The sequence below is a fragment of the Pelobates fuscus genome, chromosome 1 (genome assembly GCF_036172605.1).
Source record: "Pelobates fuscus isolate aPelFus1 chromosome 1, aPelFus1.pri, whole genome shotgun sequence".
Classification (NCBI taxonomy): Eukaryota; Metazoa; Chordata; class Amphibia; order Anura; family Pelobatidae; genus Pelobates; species Pelobates fuscus.
Window position 1 is genome coordinate 327,919,422 of NC_086317.1, and position 23,753 is coordinate 327,943,174.

Here is a 23,753-nt window from a genome sequence, read left to right on the forward strand (position 1 = left end):
AAATATACATTTGGGAAGGTTGAAAAATTAAATTAAATTAAATTAAATTTAGAAATCCACGTCTCTTTATGTCTTTATCTTAGCTTCTTGTCAAATATCAAGCTCTGTACTATGCAGCGACCATACCTCATTTAATTTTTTGCCCTTGCTATGCCCTTGTCTGAACGGAATTAATTATGATGTAATTTGCTAAATCTTTTTCATAAATTTAAAAGAAAACAGCATATCAAGAATAAACATTTACCACAAGCTATGCATGATTTAATTTCTTTTTCCGTTTTAAAGTGACTGTTCCCCTTTAAAATATGATTAATTAGAACAATCTGGAGATGCTTGTCTTTGTAAAGTTTACCAACCCTATGTACATGCCTATCAAATTATCAAGACATTCTTTAAATATGTAAACAGTTCTATAAGCATATTATGTACACATATATTAAAATAAAATATTGATCAGACAGCAAATTAGTATATCAGTATTAAAGTGCAGCTGCTATAACTATGTTAAGAGGATGTAGTGTAATTTGAAATATATGCAATATACTATACATATTACTACCACATGTACAAATGAAAAAAACATTTAATATTTGAATATTTTGCAATTTATTTTTTAGTTTGCTTTCAGCATAGCTATAAAAACTGCAACTCAACTGAGTTTGAGAGAAGTTGTGTACACATCCTGCTCTAAAAAGATGTCATTAGCATGGGATGCTAATTGTGTCATTTGCTAGTACAGACAAGATTAGCTGCTTAAGACATTCTCCCAATGCAACGCAATCGAGGATGGTCAAGCTTTGTGTATTGCAACTTATTGTGGCTGTGTGAGAGCCAGAACATTGTTTATGTCACACCAAAAATGACCTTAGTACTGCCTGTATGCTGTTTACTTTCTGCATGGTATGGTTGTGCCATTTGAGACATTTGTGGCTATGTGTACAATCACTTTGATCATTCCAGGGTACCTTTATAAGTGGAGTAAGTAATCTTCAGGCAAGTAGTTCATATTATCTATGCAAACACTGACAAAATCCTTAGCCTAATGTGTAGACTAAATCAGGGGTGTCCAAATGGTAGATCCCCAGATGCTGTAAAACTACAATTTCCATGATGCTTTGCATGCCTTTAGAATCCTTTAGTATGACAAAGCATAATTGAAGTTGCAGTTTTAAAAAATCTGGCGATCTACCTTTTGGACACCCCTGTCCTGGATATGTACCTACCTGGAGATGATCCGTGCATGACAGTTTCACTTTAAGAAGGAGCACTAATGTCCCTAATATCATATACATATAATAATATTGGTGTTTCTTTTTATGACGTGCTTAGTGTTTACAAAACTCACTAGATTGTTAAATCCAAAAACACTCAAGGCCTGTTTCAGGTTAGTTAATTTCTCCCTGTTCTGTGTGCTTGCTGTTATAGATGTTTCCTCTGGTATAGTCTGGTTCAGATACCTGTATAAACAGAAAAGCAAATAGCTTTGATATCTTTGCATACAATCAAGACATTTCAGACATTGTTTTTAGTCTTTAAGGAATTCTAAAACACAAACACATTGTTCTTGTAATTTTTAGAGTTATTATTGCTTACAGCATACTTTATATGCAACTTGGTTTAAGTTTAGAGCCAGGATTAGCTGTTCATAAATGAGCAATAAATTAGTTTAACCCCAAATTATGATTGATATTTTCCCAAGGTTTTTAACTAACCTACTTTTAATGGTCTCTGATATCTCCCACACTGGATGTTTGCAGCACAGTTCTAATGTCATAACATACAATTACTGATACCGTTCAGACAATCACTATATATAATAGAATTGGAATGAATTGGTGCCACACACAAACAGCACTGGTTACCAAATAACCACATGTCCAATCCTTACCTGTGTTTTTCACACTTGGCCTTTTATGACACAGGCCCTCTTATGGATTTAAAGAGGCTTTGTCAGCCAGACAAACAATGTTAACAGCCTTCTGCGTGACATTGTGTTGCACAATACAGTCTGTTTGCAAAATGTTCTATGTCACAGTTTTACACACTTGATCTGGAGCACCCTTGGCCGTTTGGATTGAGTGCAGTTCCCACTATCTACTCTGCTCAACAGTTTTACACACTGTGACAAGTGTTTGTATCTGCATGTAAGGGCAATTACGTCTGTTCCCTTGTCTTCCCCTCCTTGTCACAGTCATATTGTATTGTGTTGTGTTGTTGCCTGTATGCTTTTCCTTCAGATTATGTTTTTTTTGTATTATGTGTGTGACCTAAAGTTAAGGGGACACTATAGGCATTTTGCCTGGAGTCCCCTGGCACTGTTCCACTGTTCAGTGTCAAGCCATTTTCAAATAGTTTAATGCTAAATGAGGGTCCCTCACTGCTACTGGAGGTATGGCGCAGACAGATATTTCACACTTTCTCTACCCATACCATTTCATACCAGCAATGGGTGCAATGATAGGCTGAAAGCAGTCAGCTAATACTCTCAGACAATCATTCCAGCACTGTGTGCACTATAACTTGCCTCACTAGTATGTCCTCTAACAATATTTATTGGCCTAACTCTAATCCTCATAGATTGTAAGCTTGTTTGAGCAGGGCCTTTTTCACCTTTAAATATCCAATTTCTATAATTGTAAAGTACTGCAGAATATGTTGGGTCCATTTAACTAATAATAATAATAATAATAATAATAATAATAATTTATAAGAGATCAATTAGGAAGTAGTCATAAATAACAAACTACCGAAAATATGAAAGAAAAAAGGGAGGGGGAGAAGGGAGAATAAAGAATGGATGGGGAACAAAAGGGTGGAGATGGAGTCCAAGGAATGAAACAGAGATGCCCCACTTAAGACTCCACAAAATTCTCAGACAAAACCAGCACATTAGTACACCGTACAGGGTCCCCTCTACCTAGGGAAAAAGAAGATGTGGCTCAGGGTTATCCAACCAATTAAACCAGCAATACCAGCTGTATTAAATGTAGTGTTGTTAAAGACTCATCATAGTTTAAAATAAAATTAAAATAATTTTTGGTGCTGTTGTTCGTGGCAGTTTTTTTTCAGGGATGACAAAGGCAGACCTTTTTCAATGCAATGCTCTTTGGTAGTGGGGAGCTATTACAGAATATGAGGACTGTTTTTAAAGTACTGTTTCCTGTTCCTGTGAGTCAAAAAGTGTCTTTGTAAAGTCTTTGTTGGGAGTGGACTGAGGAGTCATTACTTGTCTGGTATAAGTAGTGAGCAAAGGAGTCAATACCTCACTTTGAGAAGGAGGGGGTTGAAGAGTTGATACCTCCCTGGAAGAAGAAGAGGGTGGTCGACACCAGCCCGAAAAAAGGAACATGCAGATCGAATGGTAGGTGTACATATTGTGACAAGTCATTACCAAGGGTAATGCAATACGTATGTAATATACAATGCAGCAAATATGGAATACAGTACAAGAGTTTGATTAATGACCTCGGGTATACTAAAATCCTGTTAAAGATTTTTCTCTGTATTGTGAACACTACAAGCAGACTTTTACTATTATTTAGTATAGAAGCACAGACGTAGTATAAAACATAGTATATAGTATTACATATCAGTTGCAGGTAAATATCAAGGCAGTGGTGAAACTCCTGCTGTTTTTTTTTTCCAGAACCACATGTAAATACATATATTTTCTTTATCTGCAAAAAGGCCGTCTATTGTAGATTGTCAACTTTTAATGTAAAAAAAAAATGCCAATAATCTACTTGTCCCCTTACTTAAAAGTTATGATTTTGTTTTCTAAGAAAAGCATATTACTTAGCAATTTCTTGAATCTCTCCACTATCTTAATCCCTACCATCTTTGCTGAATCGTTTCTGCAAAAAAGTACTTTTATTTCAAAATATTCTTCAATATAGCTTTTTGCTCAAGAAACATTTTACCCTTATGATTTGTGAAAATCAAAATCATAAATATTCAGGACATTTTTATTGTCATCTATAAAACAAATAGTGTAATAGTTTACCTAATTTGATAAATATAGCAACAAATCACATTTTTTCCATTTAAGGCACAGAATGCTGCTTACTAATTGCAAGCTTGTAGTTTTCAAACACCCTTTGAGACTTCAAGAACGAGCAAAATTTTAAGGAGCTGTGAATTTTTCCATATGAAATAATAATAGCTACACATAAAAAATGGATATCAGAAAAATATTTTTAAGGCTAGAGAATGTTTGCTGTATTAGTACTAGTAGCTGTCTCCTAAATTATATATAAAAATAAATAAATGATGGTATATGTATATATCAAGTCTTATTGGATGTATAACATTTTTCTCTTTGCATAAATGTTGAGCATACGTTGTTGTTGAGCATACGTTTATAATGCTGTGAAACTGTCTTTTTAACATAATTAATTATTTGTTTGAATTATTTGTTTCAAGGCTTTAACCCCTTAAGGACGGAGCCAAATGTACACGTTGTGAACGAAACAAAATGTAAACAAAACCTGGCCTTTGCGCTATATGTCTGTCCAACCGTAATTCACCTCTTTCATATGAAATGCATCCCCCCTTATTATATATCATTTTATTCAGGGGAAATAGGGCTTTCATTTAATATCAAATATTTAGCTATAAAACATAATTCAATATGAAAAAGATGGGAGAAAATAAGAAATGTTGTTATTTTTTTAGTTCTACATGACATTTTAACTGTCAATGTCATAATACTGTTTGCTTTTACTGCAATAAAATACACATATTTGTATTCAGCAAAGTCTCACGTGTAAAACAGTACCCCCTATGTACAGGTTTTATGGAGTTTTGGGAAGTTACGGGGTCAAATATAGCACGCTACATTTGAAATTGAAATTCGCCAGATTGGTTACGTTGCCTTTGGGACTTTATAGTAGCCCAGGAATTAAATTTACACCCATAATGGCATACAATTTGCAATAGTAGACAACCCAAGGTATTGCAAATGGGGTATGTCCAGTCTTTTTTAGTAGCCATTTGGTCACAAACACTGGCCAAAGTTAGCGTTAGAATTTGTTTGTGTGTGAAAAATGCAAAAACCGCCAATTTTGGCTAGTGTTTGTGACTAAGTGGCTACTATAAAGACTGGACATACCCCGTTTGCAATACCTTGGGTTGTCTACTATTGCAAATGGTATGCCATCATAGGGGTAATTTTCATTCTTGGGCTACCATAGGGTCTCAAAGGCAAGGTACCCAATCTGGCAAATTTTAATGTTAAAAAAATCAAACACAAGCCTTATATTTGACGCAGTAACTTTTGAAAACACCATAAAACCTGTACATGAGGGGTACTGTTGTACTCGGGAGACTTCGCTGAACACAAATATTTGTGTTTCAAAACAGTAAAAAGTATCGCAGCAATAATATCGTCCGTGTAAGTGCTGTTTGTGCGTGAAAAATGCAAAAACTTCACTTTACTGGCGATATCATCGTTGTAATACATTTTACTGTTTTGAAACACTAATATTTGTGTTCAGCGAAGTCCCCCGAGTAGAACAGTACCCCCATGTACAGGTTTTATGATGTCTTGGAAATTTATAGGGTTAAATATTGTGCTAGCAAATTAAATTCCCTTTACTTTCGGCATGGGTTGTCAGGCAGGTTCCGCTAATTGTAATTAATTAAGATACCCAATTATGTAAAAATATTACATAAATATATATGTAGAATTAATATATGTATATATATATATACGTATGTGAATATATAGGTATATATATATATATATATAATTGTTTTTAAATATTTTTTATTGATATATACGTATATATTTATGTATATAGATATATATATTATTTCGTTCTATGTGTTTTTTTATATAAATATATATATATATATATATATATATATATATATTAATATCACAATACAGTTAGAACTAAATAACACACATCTATATATTTTTTAATTATTTTTTTTATTATTTTATTTATTTTATTTTTTAACGTATTTACATATTTAATTTTTTTATTATATATAAATATATATATAACAATAATTATATATATATATATTTAATCAGTATCAGTCTACGTGTAATTTGATATTAATATATATATATATATATATATATATATATATATAATTATATATATATTAATAGTAAAATACACCTAGACAGTGTATGTGTGTGTATGTTTATGTGTATATATATATATACTTAGATCATATATATAATGTATATATATATATATATATATGATCTAAGTATGTATTATTATTTTTTTACACTTTTAACATTTATTTTATATTATTTTCAGCCAGCAGGGGGACCACCTGTCATTACAGTTGGTCCCCCTGCTGACAATACAGAAGCCAGCTATCCCTGCCATGTGATTGTGAGGTCCTCACAAGGACCTCACTCTAACATGGCCGGGGGGGACCGGAGGAGGAAGATCTGCCGCGGGGGGCTCCCTGGGAGTCCCCCCAACCGCGATCGCCGGCGTGGGACCGGGTAAGTAAGGAAAGACCGGAGGGCGTACTATTACGCCCTGCGGCGTTTAGAGACGTTTTAAAAAGGACGTAATAGTACGCCCTCCGGTCTTAAGGGGTTAAATTACTTCTCGGTTTCTCTTTATTCTTACTTTATATCGTAGATCGGAATATGCTGGATCTGCCAAAAATGTATTTATCAACAGACAATGCTGTGATTTTCTTTCTCCAGTTTGGAAGAATGTGAAATCTATTTATCAGATATTTTTTATATATATTGAAGCTACATGATGTGCAGTCTATTATTTGTTTGTTGTATTATTACTAGCTTTAGTTTTAGTAATACAAATTACAAGACAAATCAGTTTTCGTTTTGGTTATCTTGGCCTTAAATTTGAAACTTAATTCCCACCTATCTCTGGTATTGGCCTTTTATGGGATTATATCAGACCTGATAGACTAAAACAAGTAACGCCCCCCCGCGATTGGTGGAGACTCTTCCCGGTCTAGCAAAGGGCACTGCTGTTTCCTTTCATGGTTTGCAAAAGCTACAGCAACAATAAAGGTGAGTATCTTTTTTTGTCTAAAAATATGCAGAAAATGCGTAAACTAAAGTATTACCTTTACAATACATTAGGAAATTGTCAATTTCATAATAAATAATTTTGGTACATTTATGGCATTGCTTGAAATTCTATTCTCCCATAGTTGCAATGTAAATGTATATGTAACAATTGATTGTTGATTCCTTACTAGTGCTAATGCTATTATTTATATAATGTAGCATAGGGCAAGGAAACTATATATCTCTCAAATATACATTAATGTAGGTCATCTCTAACAGGAAATATTTCAATGTAACATTGTCCCACTTTTCAGTTGTTGTTCATAACCAGTATGATATATTCATGAAAGTTAGTTAGGCATAAAATCCCATTTTGCTCAGAAATCATTCTCGTACTAAAATGCTGCTTCTAATGCATTTTTGTGCTGAAAACATCTAATCATGAACCCTCACCATCAATGCCACTTAAATTATCCTAAAATAGCAAAGTGTATCTGTCCATGTGACATGCATTGTTTATACATCAATGCTTTTCTGTACATAAATATAGTCAGCCAATGACAAAAACGCATTTAGATCCATTTGTTCCTTGCTAAATTAAGACAATCATGAGGTTCAGACAGCAAAGCTATTCTTTTTGTTAAGTCTTTACATTTGACATAGAATTACAAATTGGGGAACAATATGTTTAGTATTACAAAGAGAGCTTCTTTTTAGTTAGAAATGTTTGATATGAAAACAGAAACTAGGCAGATGAACCAAATCATATATCTTCAGTACAAGCACACGTTCCAGACTGACGCAGGGTTAGTTCTTTCATCATAAATGAAATGATTTACATTATGCCATTTACATTTATACACTGGAAATATCACAGTCACTAGGTTTTATTGAATTACTCTGTATCATAAAAGAATGCATTATTCTGTTTTATGTTTTATGGTCATAACCATAAGTGCAATGTTCAGAGAGGGGTTAACAAGGCCTATAGTGAAAAGAATACCATCCCTACTGGGAAGCATGGTGGTGGCTCACTGATGTTTTGGGAGGGGTGTAAGCTCTAAAAGCATGTGAAATCTTGTAAAAAAAAAAAAAAGGATGGCAAGATGAAGGCAGCATGTTATCAGAAAATACTGGGAGACATTTAGCATTCTTCTGCACGGGACGCTCTTGGACATTCCAGCATGACAATAACCATAAGCACAAGGCCAAGTTGACCCTCCAGTGGTTGCAGCAGAAAAAAGCGAAGGTTCTGGATTGGCCAGTCTCCTGACCTTATTATCATCAAGCCACTCTGGGGAGATCCCAAACGTGCGGTTCATGCAAGACGACCAAAGACTTTACATGACCTGGAGGCATTTTGCCAAGACGAATGGGCAGCTATACCACCTGCAAGAATTAGGGGCCTCATAAACAACTAGTATGAAAGACTGCAAGTTGTCATTGATGCTAAAGGGGCCAATACACAGTATTAAGAACTAAGGGTATGTAGACTTTTGAACAGGGGTCATTTCATTTTTTTCTTTGTTGCCATGTTTTGCTTTATGATTTTGCTATTCTGTTATAATCTACAGTTGAATATGAATCCTATAAGAAATAAAAGAAATGTGTTTTGCCTGCTCACAAATGGTACATATATAACCAATTCTCCAAGGGTATGCAAACCCTTGGAGAATGAATTTACTATTTTCCTTGAATCAGCAATTTAGGGTAAGACAAGTCAACAGCAGCTAATAAACGTTTCATTATATCCAGGGATGCTGCTTGCTGCTTATTTACACAGAGTTTTATATAACCTGCCCTTCTGCAGCCTCTTGTAAAAAGTATTTTACAATTTCTACACAGTACAGTCCCTCTAAATCTAGATACAGATAGAAATCAGCAGAGTAACATAAATGTATTTATAACAATAAACATAATGATGATAACAGCCCAGAGAGGGGCAGACAAAGCAGTGAAATATTCCGTATTTTTCCATGTATAGAACTATGTTTTTTTCTAAAAATTGGGGTCGTCTTATACATGGATTGTCACTGCTGGGGTTAAAACAAAAAAAACACTTGTGCACGTGCCGCGTTTCAAAGTGTCATGGCCCTCTCACATACATGATCTCCCTCCCGACGAGCCACTTCTTAATGATGTGGCAAGGAAGAAGAGGTTCCTACATGCGTGGGAGCTGCAGCAGACATCAGCACTTACTAGCAATGGAGCTCAATAGGCATGCCACACCATAAAAATAGCAGCCATATTGAGGTATGCTCCATCTCAGGTAGATCTTGCTTTTTGGTTTGTGAACACGCTATGTCTTCTTGTTTTTTATTGGTTTAACAGATAATCCCCTATTTTTTGCATATAAAGGTCTTGCTTTTTGATTTATATTTATGGGGGATAAAAATGGGGATCAGGGGGCAGAGGGAATACTGATGTTATGTCCCTGCATGCCCTCACACCACCTGCTGTATTATGGGAGCTGTAGTATCCCAGCATGTACTATAGAGCCATTGCCTTCACAGATTACTGTAGCACAGGGGAGGCATGAGCATCAGAAGTGTGTTGTTCTCCTCAGAAGTCACCTCTAAAATAGCAAAGTTTTTCTATTTGATGCTTAAAATATTTTTTTCTTGATTTTGGGCTAAAAAAATAGGGGTTGTCTTATACATGGGGGCGTCTTATACACAGAAAAATATGGTATATTGAGAACATCAGAAATGAAGAGCGGAAGTTTATTCATTTGCCTGTGTGACATGTCTTCATAGATTTTTCTTCTCATAATCTATCGACCATTTTCATTGTTCGGAGTTAAAGGGACACTGTAGGCACCCAGATCATTTGAGCTATTTGAAGTAGTCTGTATGCTGTGACCCTTTTGCACTTAGTGCTGCAATGTAAAACATTGCAGTTCCAGAGAAATGCAATGCTTACATTGCAACTCTAAGTCTGGCCCCAGTGGCTGTTTGGGGGCGCTTCCGGAATCCTAATGGACTTTTGGTCTATTATCGGACGCTGGATGTCCTCACAGACCTGCAGCGTCAGATTTTCCCCATAGGAAAAAATTGAATAGCATTGGAGTGCTTTGTTATGAGGAGGTCTAATGCATGCATGTCCATTGCCGCGCATGCGCATTAGGTCGCCCCCGGCGGCTGACGTCGGCGGGGGAGGAGCACGGGTAGAGCCTGACCCAGCGCCTAGGGACATTGGATTCAGGTAAGTGGCTAAAGGTGTTTTAACCCCTTCAGCCCCATGGGAGGCAGCCCTGAGGGAGGGAGGGACCTATTAATCCTTTAGTGCCAGGAAAACAGCTTTGTTTTCCTGGCACTATAGAATCCCTTTAAGACATTTTTGCATTGAGAGGCAATAGTGATTCTGGCTGCAATCAGAACATGAAATGTCATCATGCGAGTTAGACCCTTGACATCTGGTGGATACATGTGGAGTAGAAGATTTTCAACAGAAGCATTGAAATATCAATTGATAGTTCTCTTTTAGAAAGCTATACATATCTGTACTGTAATGGGCAAAGCTAAAGTATATGCCAAATAGTGACCTCATATGTGTTGGGGTACCATGTACCAAATAATGTGCACCTTAATTTGGGTTTCTAAGTGGTTCAAACATTTCAAAGTGCCATGAGTATTGCACAGGACTTGCTAATAGGATTGTACATAGTAAGATGATTTAAGTTCATTCATGTTCTCATTGTAGCATATAGAGAAGTTTGAGGGGAAATGTACTGTTAAGCAATTGCCAATAACAAAAAGAAAGCAGTTTGTAAGACACTTTAAAAAAGTTCTAAAGAACAGCTGCAAGATATGTTTTATTTAAGAAAACAGCTCTTATCTAGAAAGTTGACACTGATCCATCGAAATACTGTAGGAAATTGAACATTACCATCAGGTCACCAGTTGACTGAGATAACAAATATTATGTACTCCAAGTTGAGATGAAGTGAAAATATGTAAACAGACAAGGAGCCCAAAGTTTCAAGTTAGTAAAAGTAGCGAAGGGTGAGGCAGTGGTATATGAGAAACTGCTGTCTACAGGAGATGGTGTAATTTGCCTTGTTGTAGGGATATCTTGTTGTTCAAGAGATACCCACATGTATGGAATTTAGTATTTTAGTTGTTTGAGCGAAAGATGAGCTTATATAATAACAGTCGTATGTTTAGTCCAAGTCCTCCTTTATGTTGAACTACACCAATTTAACCACAGCAATTTAAATAATATAAATCAGCACTTTTATAAACTAACTTTGTAACAACCCCCTGGCGGACAATAGGAAAAGTCTTGTTACATTGCTTAAATCAGTGGAACAGTTCTTACACTTCTATTCTAATACATTTCTAAGACATATCTCAATTGTAAGTAATTACATAAACAATACATTTTAAGTAAGAACATTTCATAAGCACTGACAAATTAAAAAACAGTATTACAGTTAAGCATATTTTATTAGAATAAGAACTGCATACAAATAGGATTACAATTATTTTAGATCTCAAAAGAACACATTTTTAAAATGTTTTTTTTTTCTTCTTGTAGGGCTATTCATTAAATTGAGAATTGAGTAGGATTCAAATGGAATTCAAAGTGAAATTCAAAATTATGTTATGCCAGAATAGCGAAGAATCCACAACTGTTTTCAGTTTCATTATTTAGACTTTTCATTTAAAATTCACTTTGAATTACTTTTGAATCCCTGGCAATACTCACTTTAGTGAATAAACCTACTGGAGAATAATTTATGTTTTATTACGAGGCTTATCATTAGTGATGTCCCGAACTATTCGCCAGCGAATAGTTCCCGGCGAACATAGCATGTTCGCGTTCGCCGCCGCGGGTGAACACATGCGATGTTCGGTTCCGCCCCCTATTCGACATCATTGTGTAAACTTTGACCATGTACCTCACAGTCAGCAGACACATTACAGCCAATCAGCAGCAGACACTCCCCAGCAGACCCTCCCACCTACTGGACAGCATACATTTTAGATTCATTCGGAAGATGCAATCATTTTTTTTTATTATTATTATTATTATTATTATTATTATGTTTTAATTCTAAATGCAAAACATTGGTATATAGGGGAATATTCACTAAATGCCAAACATTGGTATATTCCCCTATATAACAATGTTTGGCATTTAGTGAATATTCCCCTATATAACAATGTTTTGCATTTAGTGAATATTCCCCTGTATAACAATGTTTGGCATTTAGTGAATATTCCCCTATATAACAATGTTTTGCATTTAGTGAATATTCCCCTATATAACAATGTTTTGCATTTAGTGAATATTCCCCTATATAACAATATTTGGCATTTAGTGAATATTTCCCTATATAACAATGTTTTGCATTTAGTGAATATTCCCCTATATAACAATGTTTTGCATTTAGTGAATATTCCCCTATATAACAATATTTGGCATTTAGTGAATATTTCCCTATATAACAATGTTTGGCATTTAGTGAATATTCCCCTATATAACAATGTTTGGCATTTAGTGAATATAAGGGAATATTTACGAAATGCAAAACATTGTTATATAGGGGGATATTCACTAAATGCCAAACATTGTTATACAAGGGAATATTCACTAAATACCAAACATTGTTATATAGGGAAATATTCACTAAATGCCAACCATTGTTATATTCCCCTATATTCACTAAATGCAAAACATTGTTATATAGCGGAATATTCACTAAATGCAAAACATTGTTATACAGGGGAATATTCACTAAATACCAAACATTGTTATATAGGGGAATATGGCCCCCACCCCACCCTGAGCAGTGGGTGGGGGCCCTAAAAAAAACAATAAGGGGGGGCCTACTGTGTCCCCCCCGGCCCCCACTACTGAGCGGTGGGTGGGGGCCCTAAAAAAAACAATAAGGGGGGACCTACTGTCCTCCCCCCCGGCCTTCACCCCAGCGGGGTGGGTGGGGGCCATAAATCACAATGGGGGGACCTACTGTCCTCCCTCCCCGCCCCCACCCCTGCACGGTGGGTGGGGGCCATAAAAATAATGAGGGGGGGACCTACTGTCCTCCCCCCAGCCCCCACCCCTGCGCGGTGGGTGGGGGCCATAAATCACAATGGGGGGACCGACTGTCCCCCCCTGACCCCACCCCTGAGCGGTGGGTGGGGGCCCTAAAAATAAAATAAGGGGGACCTACTGTCCCCCCGGCCGCCACCCCTGAGCGGTGGGTGGGGGCCCTAAAAAAAACAATAAGGGGGGACCTACTGTCCCCCCCCGGCCCCCACCCCTGAGCGTTGGGTGGGGGCCATAAAAATAATGAGTGGGGGACCTACTGTCCTCCCTCCTGGCCCCCACCCCTGAGTGGTGGGTGGGGGGCGTAAAAAAAACAATAAGGGGGGACCTACTGTCCCCCCCCGGCCCCCACCCCTGAGCGGTGGGTGGGGCCCCTAAAAAAACAATAAGGGGGGACCTACTGTCCCCCCCGGCCCCCACCCCTGAGTGGTGAGTGGGGCCCTGAATACTAATAAGGGGGGGACCTAATGTCCTCCCCCTGGCCCCCACCCCTGAGCAGCGGGTGGGGGCCCTAAATAAAAATGGGGGGACCCTAGTCACCCCCTCCCGCACCCAAAAAAAAATTATCCCCCTCACCCTAAAAATAATGAGGGGGGGCCTTTAATTATGTTTTTTATTTGGCCTTTTTTGGGGCTGAAAAAAGAAGATTTTAGAAGAAAGAAAACATCGAATGGTAAGTAGTTTTTTTCTATTTTTTTTACAGGTTCTTAGTTAAAGGTCCCCCCCCTCACTATTTTTAGGGTGAGGGGGTAGGTAGGGGGATAATTTTTTGGGGGGGGTTGGGGTGACTAGGGTCCCCCCCATTTGTATTTAGGGCACCCACCCGCCGCTCAGGGGTGGGGGCAATGGGGAGGACATTAGGCCCCCCTTATTAGTATTTAGGGCCCCCACCCACCGCTCAGGAGTGGGGGCTGGGGGGGGACAGCAGGTCCCCCCTTATTGTTTTTTTCAGGGCCCCCACCCACCACTCAGGTGGGTGGGGGGCCTTATTTTTTTTTAGGGCCCCCACCTGCCGCACAGGGGAGGGGGCCGGAGAGGGGGAGGACAGTAGGTCCCCCCTCATTATCTTTATGGCCCCCACCCGCCGCCCATGGGTGGTGGCCGGGGGGGGAGGACAGTAGGTCCCCCCCTCATTATCTTTATGGCCCCCACCCGCCGCCCAGGGGTGGGGGCCAGAGAGGGGAAGGACAGTAGGTCACCCCTAATTATCTTTATGACCCCCACACGCTGCCCAGGGGTGTGGGCCAGGGGGGGAGGACAGTAGGTCCCCCCCTCATTATCATTATGGCCCCCACTCGCCGCCCAGGGGTGGGGGCCGGGGGGGAGGACAGTAGGTCCCCCCTCATTATCTTTAGGGCCCCCACCCACCGCCCAGGGGTGGGGGCCGGGGGGGGGAGGACAGTAGGTGTCCCCCCTCATTATCATTATGGCCCCCACCCGCCGCACAGGGGTGGGGGCCTGGGGGGAGGACAGTAGGTCCCCCCCTCATTATCTTTATGGCCCCCAACCGCCGCCCAGGGGTGGGGGCCAGGGGGGGGAAGGAGAGTAGGTCCCCCCCCTTCAATCACTATTGTGGCCAGAAAGAGTCCCTGTGGGTTTTAAAATTCGCCTGCCTATTGAAGTCTATGGCGCTTCGCCCGGTTTGCCCGGTTTGCCCGGTTCGCGATCATTTGCGGAAATTCGCGTTCCGAAAATTTTATGTTCGGGACATCACTACTTATCATGTTTCACTTGTCATGGGATTTAGTGAAAAAAAACTTAATAGTTAACATTTTGTAAAACCAGTGATTTATAAATTAATACTACATCTATAAGGTATATTAGAAAAAGTTACCTGTGCTGAGATGTGCTCTGGAGGTATAAGTTATATTTTTCTTCAGACGACAGGCCATCCATCATAAAATAAAAAATAAGGAAATTGCTTTGTCCTGGACTATGACTGAGGAGACGAGATTTTTCTAGCATGTATGTGTATACTCTGGCTGAAATTGAAATAGATCTCATCAGAAAAAAAGTGTTTATATTGTCTACACATTTCATGACATAACACCTTCATCATAGACATTAGAATTGTGCATTCAATTTCAAATGAATTGCAATTTATCCACATTTTGGGTGTTCAGTGGGTCATCCAAATTCCGTAACTCCAACGAGTCATATAGACATATCAAGAAACAAACAAAATGAACAATGGACAATTATGTTTATTTTGTGATTTAGAGTTCTGTCCATGGCACCAAAAAACAACAGAGGTTAAAAAGTAGAACAAATTTTAAATTTCTGCAACGGTTCATTTTGGTTCAGCTGAGTCATAAGAACGTTACATATGTAATTTTGCACATGATTATTCAAGGACATCACATAAGAAGTCTTGGCACATGACCATCTTCTATTATAGGAAGCGTCTATCCCTACACCCTACTTTTCTCAGAAAACCCTATCTAGTAATGTCCACTAGAAAAACTTAGGATTAATGATTTGTTAATGCTTTCACCCTGCAGTTAGTTAATAGTTGTCAATATTTGATTGGTCATTAATATAAGTGCCCCTAGACTGCCCCCTATTGCTTTGCCTTAAATGTTTGTTCTGTTTAATAAACATTGGACATTTTCTAAATTGACTCCTTTGTATGATCTCTCAAAAGTGTACCTAAGAACTAGAGGGCGTGGTATGGTCTGGATATAACTTTAAAGCCATGGCAGATAATTCTGCTGATTACCAAGGACAGATGATCAAACAGTTTTGTGGGTTTTGGTCCGGGATTTTCAAGAACTTGAACCAGTGAGTGCGTAAGTCTCTTTGTTTCTGTGCTTCACAGTTACATAATGTGCCTCCAGATGGGTTTGCCATATTACCCACATTACTGAACCCTGGCTATAACATGAAGGGCAGATGTGGCCCCCTTCGAGTATAAGACTGCTTTGAGTCTTCCCCTGCTTTTTCCAGTGTTATAAGAAAGCAGATGGCTGAGTCAGAAAGTGTGTGGAATGTAAGGAGGAGTGAGAGATAAGAGCAGCCATTGTAACTACAAAATGTTAAGTCAGAAATGTATGTAAGAAAAAACATGGCAGAGACAGCAGCATGTAAGATTAAGTCAGAAACATTTGTAAGTGATTATGATAGAATTGTTGGCTGAAATAATTATTTTTTTCTTTTTTGAATGAAATATTCAGAGTCAGGACAAATGAACGTTCGGATTTGGTTAATATGCAGGATATTTGTGCCAAGTTTCTAGACAGTCAGATATAAGAAATCCCATGGTGATTTGATGGAAGAGGTTGTGAGTTTTTCTATTTATTGAGGTGCAGAAAGAAAGCGGTCAAGATGGCATTCAGCTTCCTCTTTGTAGGAGTAGCAAATGTTTTAACTTTGGTCAGAGTGAACATTGACCTCAAGTATAACCCCGCCACAGGGACGGACCTAGTCAACTCCATCTTATGACTCTTCCTATGGAGTTTTTTTGTATCATTGTGAATTAATGTTAAAATATTTTGTTTATGCATCAAGATGCTACCAAGGAGCTTGTCCATGCTCTAGTATTTCCTGCATGGATTATTGTAACCCTCTCTGGGAATTGGTCTTCCCAAAAGCCGTATTGTCCCGCTAAAGTCTGTAATGAATGCTGCCGCCAGATTGATTTTCCTCTCTGTTCGGTCCACTCACACCTCACCCCTCTGTCAGTCCTTACATTGGCTTCCTGTATCCTATAGGAGTCAATTCAAAGTGCTAACCCATACCTATAAAGCACTGAACAATTCTAGCCCCTCTTATATCTCTTCCCAGATCCATAGGTATGCCCCTTCTCGGTCTCTCCACTTTGCCAGTGACCTTCTCCTGTCTGCTGCTCGCACCCGTACGACCAACTAACGCTTGCAGGACTTCTCGCGGGCGGCTCCCTTCCTATGGAATAGTCTGCCTACCACCATCATTTAAGAAGTGCCTTAAAACCCACCTCTTTAGGAAAGCTTATGGCCTCCCTCTACCTGTCTCTTGCTCTCTCCTAAAGGGCAGCTCTTTACTCTCTCCTCTAGCTCTGCTTCACTCCCACCTTATTTGATTGCTACTTCCTTTCCTAATGTGTTTTATACCCCACCTCCTGTAGCATACGCGTGTTGAGCAGGGTCCTCTTCAACCTATCATTCCTGTAAGTTTTCTTGTAATTGTCCTATTTATAGTTAAATCCCCCCTCTCATAATATTGTAAAGTTCTACGGAATATGTTGGCACTATATAAATGGCAATAATAATACTACTACTAATAATAATAATAATACGAAGCTGGCTTAAATAAGTTAAGGATCCTGTGAATTATATTGACTGCTTGTATCCAAACTAGACATAAATATATTGCTTTATCTTCTTTGTAAAATTATAAAATACTGTATAATATGTGGGGTGCTAAATTATATCTGATACAGATATTACTTGATGACAAAAGTGCATTAGATGTAAATATGTACCAGCATTTTTCTCTTTCTAATTATCTGAGTTGATATATGTTTATATTTTATACAAGAATGGAGTAGCTTGCTGAATCCAAGATTTTTAATATGTTTTATCCCTGTAAGGAAATCAGTTCATATATATTTGAAATCTGTGTCTGCAGCTCAGATTGAAAATATGCAATAATTCTTTAACCCCTTAAAGACACATGACATGTGTGACATGTCATGATTCCCTTTTAGTCCAGAAGTTTGGTCCTTAAGGGGTTAAAGGGACATTCCACTGCCCAAATACAAAATAAATTAAAATCACTGATTAGTAGATATAGCCCAAATAAAAACTTGAAAACTTGAAATAAAAAGCATGCTGCCTTTTCAAGCCCTCCTCTTCTAATCCTGCCCAGACTTTATGTGACTGTCCAATCACAGACTTGCCAATGCAGCTCAATGAGAAGTCTTTGCAAGTGCTCTGGGCAATTGCTTCCGCTTGAGCTCAGTTCATATAAGCTAACCAAACCACAAAGTAACAGGACGTGTTGCCTACTTGAAAAGCCAGGGGGAGTGTTACCAGTATACATTTATAAAAGTGTAAATATCTATTGAAAATCTGCACTATTTACAAAATGAAAAAAGAGGACAAACTATTCACACATAAAGCTTTTTAGCAAGATAAAATGTTTTAGGGGTCTGGAGTTAAATTTAAACTATGCATTCTGTATTTGTTGATATATTAATTTGCTGAAATTCAAATATATATATATAAAATACCTGTAGAATTTCCCTACCTTATGTTGAGTTATTGCATTTACTGTTGATATAATTATGTGAGCCATTAGCTGGAGTATTCATTGCCCAGATTACATTATCTACTATTGAAATAGTATTCTGATATGTTTGAAGGAATACATATTATATGATAACTGAATATGTTTTATTTTTAAGTAATACAGTTGTTGTATGCTATATTGTGTTGGATTATAAAATTATAAAAGTTGAAAACAGAGTGCATGACCTGAAGCATTTCATATAGACAAAGATAGATATTTAAATGTAGGGGTGTGAGTAGGAGGTGTGGCTACGGGCTGTGTTGTTCTGAGAATATTCTAATAACCTTTTTAATAATACATGATGCAACAGCAAAGCTAACAGCACACAATTGATCAAAAATAAGTTCAGAAATAAACGATCTTCAACTTGCATTAAGCAGGAGTGGGGTACAATGATGCCCCTCCGAGAGACTTTGATGTCAGATTGGAATGGTGTTGTGGTTACTAGATGTATGCGTGTCCCATTATTAACCCTTGACCTGGAAAATTGGAAATCTAATAACTGCTTTATTTTACAGGATTTTTAAATCATTTAAGCCTACATAGGGGGAATGTACAGACTTTAAGTGTTTTATATAGTTATATACAATAAATGCCTCTCTCACATGTCAGAGAGTGTTCCAAGTGGGAATGATGTAACATTTTGTAAGTTAAAATGTTTTGCTTAGTTTACGGACACTATGAAATTATTTTAAATTGTGAGAATATCAATGAATTATAAATACTAGAACAAGAAAAAGTAAAAAAAGCATGAGTTTGCACTGGCTAAAAATAAATATGTGATCTAAAACTTTATGTGAGAAATCCTTTCAGGTTAATTTGCCCACTAATCCCATGCTGCCCATGAGTGACCAACAGAAACCAAAGAGTATTCTCTTCAAAGTTTCTCCTCATATGTGGACAACTGTCAAAACCTGATTAGCCAGAAAATGTCATACCTGTAACTATTGTATTGAAATCACCAGCACAGCCTCATAAGAGTCTCAGAGGCTAGAGCATTACAGTTATAGCATGTGATACAGACTTATATTCCTAAGGAATGTCTACTACTTTTCAAATGAACTACACCTTTAAGCCTCATGCAGACAAGGACTATTTTACTGCAATGGATTTAAAGACACTTTCTTTTGCATCCTGGTGGCCAAGGAAAGCCAATTGTTATTTGATTTGAATGAGAAGATACAGAACAGAGACAGATGTGTCAGCTTAGCTGGCCCAGGCTGCCTCAGGGATACACAGAGATTCCATCCTCTTTTGGTGGACAATTTAGCAAGGACTCAGCACTATGTACTCACACTACTGCCACTCTGCTGGTCCAGTATATGCATGAATTATTGATTACCAGACCTATTTCAAAACAATGTTGATTATGTTGATACTGTCTTTCACTGCTGTAATATCTAAGCCAGTGTGCATATAAAGCTGTTAAAGAAAAAGGGCTATTATTGTCCATCCAAAAGTAGAATTTGTGGAATATGTTTTATCTCAATGACTTTGCAAACTGCCTCTAGTTATTTATTTTCCACTGGCAAACAAATAACTGATAGACCGGCATTTCTCAAAAATACTTTATGAATATCTGACATGATATAGTGGAAAAAAATAAAGCCAGAAAGACTTTGACAGGTTAAAAGCTGCCCTAAAAAAGCACCTGTTGTTGCGGTTTGCAACAAAGTCTTTAGACTGTGTGTACATGAAAAAAGCAAGGAACTTACTCAATTTTGTCAGTCTGTGTGTGTGGGGGGGGGGGGGGTGAGTCTGTATGTGTGTGCATGGGTCAGTCTGTGTGTGTGCATAGGTCAGTCTGTGTGGGGTGGGTCAGTCTGTGTGGGGGGGCAGTCTGTGTGTTGGGGGCAGGGTGTGTGTGTGTATGGGTCAGTCTGTGGGTTTGTATGGGGCAGTCTGGGTTTGTAAGGGTCAGTCTCTGTAAGTGCTTGAGCTTCAAGAGAGATACCTCTCTTCTCGTGACCTCCCCTGGACCTGATGATAGTCAGCCTTCTCAACCACCATGAATCTGATTGTGCCACCCCTCCCTGCAAGGTAAGATGAGGGACAGGGGAATATTTTTTTTTTGTTAACAATTATTAAAGTAAAAATGTAAAGCTCTTCCCTATCCCACTCTCTATACCCCCTAAACACAGTACACCCTCACAGACAGTGAACCCCCCCCCACATACAGTACACTCCCACTAACAAAGAGTACATCTTTGCATACATACAGGGTTCACCCCTCACACACATAATCTCTTCACCCACATACACATTTCTCCCCCACATACCTTCATCCCCACACACACATACATACCTACTTGCTCCACCCCATTACACACCAAATCTTATATAATAACTACAGCTCCTTGATAAGCACACAATGCAACCCCAAAACACATACACTCACAATGCAGCCACACTCTACCCTTTCAGCACACACACAAATATTTTCACACACACTCACAATTTGCTATATTTATTTAAATTCACCCAGCCTTTGGTAGAGCTGAGTGGATCTTTCCCTGGCATCCAGTGTGTCTCCTCTCAGTCTTCCTGCAGTTTCTCTCTGCTCCTCTGTGGTGATGCTACAGAGTAGTGATGCTGGGGCCGGAGTGACGTCATGTCACTAAACAGCATGCAAGGGAGCAGAGAGGAACTGCAGGAAGGTTTCTGCTCCCTCACGTGCCGCAACCATGGTAATTTCTCCCCACGTTTTATAACTGCCCCCCTACTTTTGTCCCTGGCTCCTTATGTGCCCCCCCCCCCCCCCAAGTATGAATCCTAGAGACGCCACTGCTTGTTAACCATGCAGTATGTCAACTGTTAAATGGTGGAGAGGACAGATTTTAACCCCTGATAGACTAGAACAGTATGAAGCTTTGCTCTTAATCTCACTTTTGTACTACTTTATTATTATTATTGCCATTTATATAGCGCCAACAGCCCTTTACAATATTATGGGGGAGGAGGAGTAGGTGGGATTTAACTATAAATAGGACAATTTCAAGAAAACTTACAGGAACGATAGGTTGAAGAGGACCCTGTTCAAATGAGCTTACAGTCTATAGGAGGTGGGGTGTAACACATTAGGACAGGAAATAATCAAATAAGGTGATAGTGAAGCAGAACTGGAGGAGAGAGTAAAGTGCTGCCCTTTAGGAGAGAGCAAGAGACAAGTATGTGAGGTAGAGGTTACTCTGGAAGAGCTTTCCTAAAGAGATGGGTTTTAAGGCACTTCTTAAATGATTAAAAACTAGAGGAGAGTCTAATGGCGGTACGCAGGCTATTCCATAGGAAGGGTGCCGCCCGCGAGAAGTCCTGCAAGCGTTAGTTGGTCGTACGGGTGCGAGCAGCAGACAGGAGAAGGTCACAGGCAAAGTGGAGAGACCGAGAAGGGGCATACCTATGGATCTGTGAAGAGATATAAGAGGGGCTAGAATTGTTCAGTGCTTTATAGGTATGGGTTAGCACTTTGAATTGACTCCTATAGGATACAGGAAGCCAATGTAAGGACTGACAGAGGGATGAGGTGTTAGAGGACCGACTAGAGAAAAAAAATCAGTCTAGTGGCAGCATTCATTACAGACTGTAGCGGGGCAATACGGCATTTGGGAAGACCAATTAGGAGAGGGTTACAATAATCCATGCGGGAAATTACTAGAGCATGGAAAAGCTCCTTGGTAGCATCTTGCTTAAGAAAGGGGCGGATGCGGGCTATGTTTTTAAGATGAAATCTTCAGGATTTGGCAACATATTGGATGTGAGGCTCAAAGGTGAGGCCACAATCAAGTATGACGCCAAGACAGCGCGCTGGCAAGGATGGACTGATGTGGATACCACTAACTTCAAGGGAGAGCGAAAGAGGAGGATCAGTATTAGGAGAAGGAAAGACAAGGGGCTCAGTTTTAGAGAGACTGAGTTTCAGAAATCGGGAGGGCATCCAGTCAGAGATGGAAGAAAGGCAAGCAGTGACACGTTTCAGAACGGCAGGGAAGAGGACCGGGGAGGAGAGATATTTCTGGGTGTCATCAGTGTACAGGTGGTATCATGCAATCTGTCTGCCTGAAGCAGCAGAAGTACAGCAGGACTCTGAAGAGATCATGGAAATTATCAGTCCTTGAGTGAATTACACTGTACGTAGAGAAGAGTAGATCAGGACATTCTGTAGTGTCTTCATATGAAATTCTTAAAGCACAGCCCCTATCTCCCAACTTGTCAGTGCAGGGAGCAGAGTTGTTTACGCTAACACAACAATTAAATCTTGGAGAAAGAATATAATTTAACACAGACTCAAATATGTATTTGGACTTCTGCATGCCTTTGGGGCATTATAGAAAGAAAGAGGATTCCTCGCTGCAACAGGAGCCAAAAATTTAGAGAAGACACCAAGTGAAAGGATTGCTTCTACCCTAGAAAGTGGCTGTGGTACTCTGCTAAGAACAGCACATCAAAATGGGGACTCAAAATTAGCACCTGCATTGTCTAAAACCTAGAATAGCTAAAAGGCTTCTCCACAGTGGACTGTTTCTGTATACGGACATTGGCCCTAGGTTCCCTATCAGTTGAAATTTTTATACTTTGACATCTTGATAGTAATCATAATTGTTTTCATTTCTATTTTGACTAATTTTGTTAAGTGTTTAATGTAATTAATATTTTCTTTCAGGGGGGCATTTCAACTGATGACATGTTAGCTATCTGTCTAGTGGGAATTCCAACTCTTCTATTGGTTTTTATCAATTACACTCACAACCCCTATATACATTAACCTTTATCGGTCGCATCCTGATGACCTTATTCCCACTTTCCGACCCCAACTGATTTATATTTAGTGTGCTGATGTCTAATTATACTTTCAGAACAAAAGGAGGGATTGAAAGGGTTAATTGACTAACAGCCATGTACATTGCAAGTACATTACATTTGTAGTTTTTGCACATGACCATGCAAGGACATCATATACTTTGTCTTGGCACATGACCATCTTTGTTCTCCACTCTTTTAAGAAGATCCTATCCCTTTCCTATTCTAAGAAAATCCCAGTAGTGCCCCCTAGATAAATTTAGGATTAATGTTTTGTTAATGCTTTCACCATGATGTTATACACTGGTTGGATCTGTTGGTTGATCCCAATCTTTCTCCAGAAAATGATTGCATGGTTTAAATTAATCTGCAGGAAAACACCACATAGAAGCATTTTGGACCACCCAAACCAAATTTTGTTTTCAGACCAATTGATTGGGCTGAAATAATTGTTTCTCACCATACAGAAGTCTTATGGAAATTAATTAATGCAGTCTTATCTTGTAAGAAATTTTACAATTTATTAAAACTTGTGACTTCCTTTCAACATGCATGTGTACACAATTAACAATATATATATACACACCAGTAAGTTTGGCTTTAAATACATACATTTTAT

General features: G+C 38.7%; 1 protein-coding gene across 1 annotated transcript in view; it reads right to left on the reverse strand.

Annotated features, from left to right (window-relative positions):
- Positions 1 to 23,753, reverse strand: part of MYO16 (myosin XVI) — a 312,032-nt gene that overhangs the window by 109,126 nt on the left and 179,153 nt on the right. Inside the window, exons 16-17 of the mRNA XM_063459903.1 lie at positions 14,907 to 15,054; positions 1,346 to 1,457 (exon numbers count right to left, since the gene is read on the reverse strand). Of these exons, the coding sequence (XP_063315973.1) occupies positions 1,346 to 1,457; positions 14,907 to 15,054 (260 nt within the window). The remainder of the gene's footprint in view (positions 1 to 1,345; positions 1,458 to 14,906; positions 15,055 to 23,753) is intronic.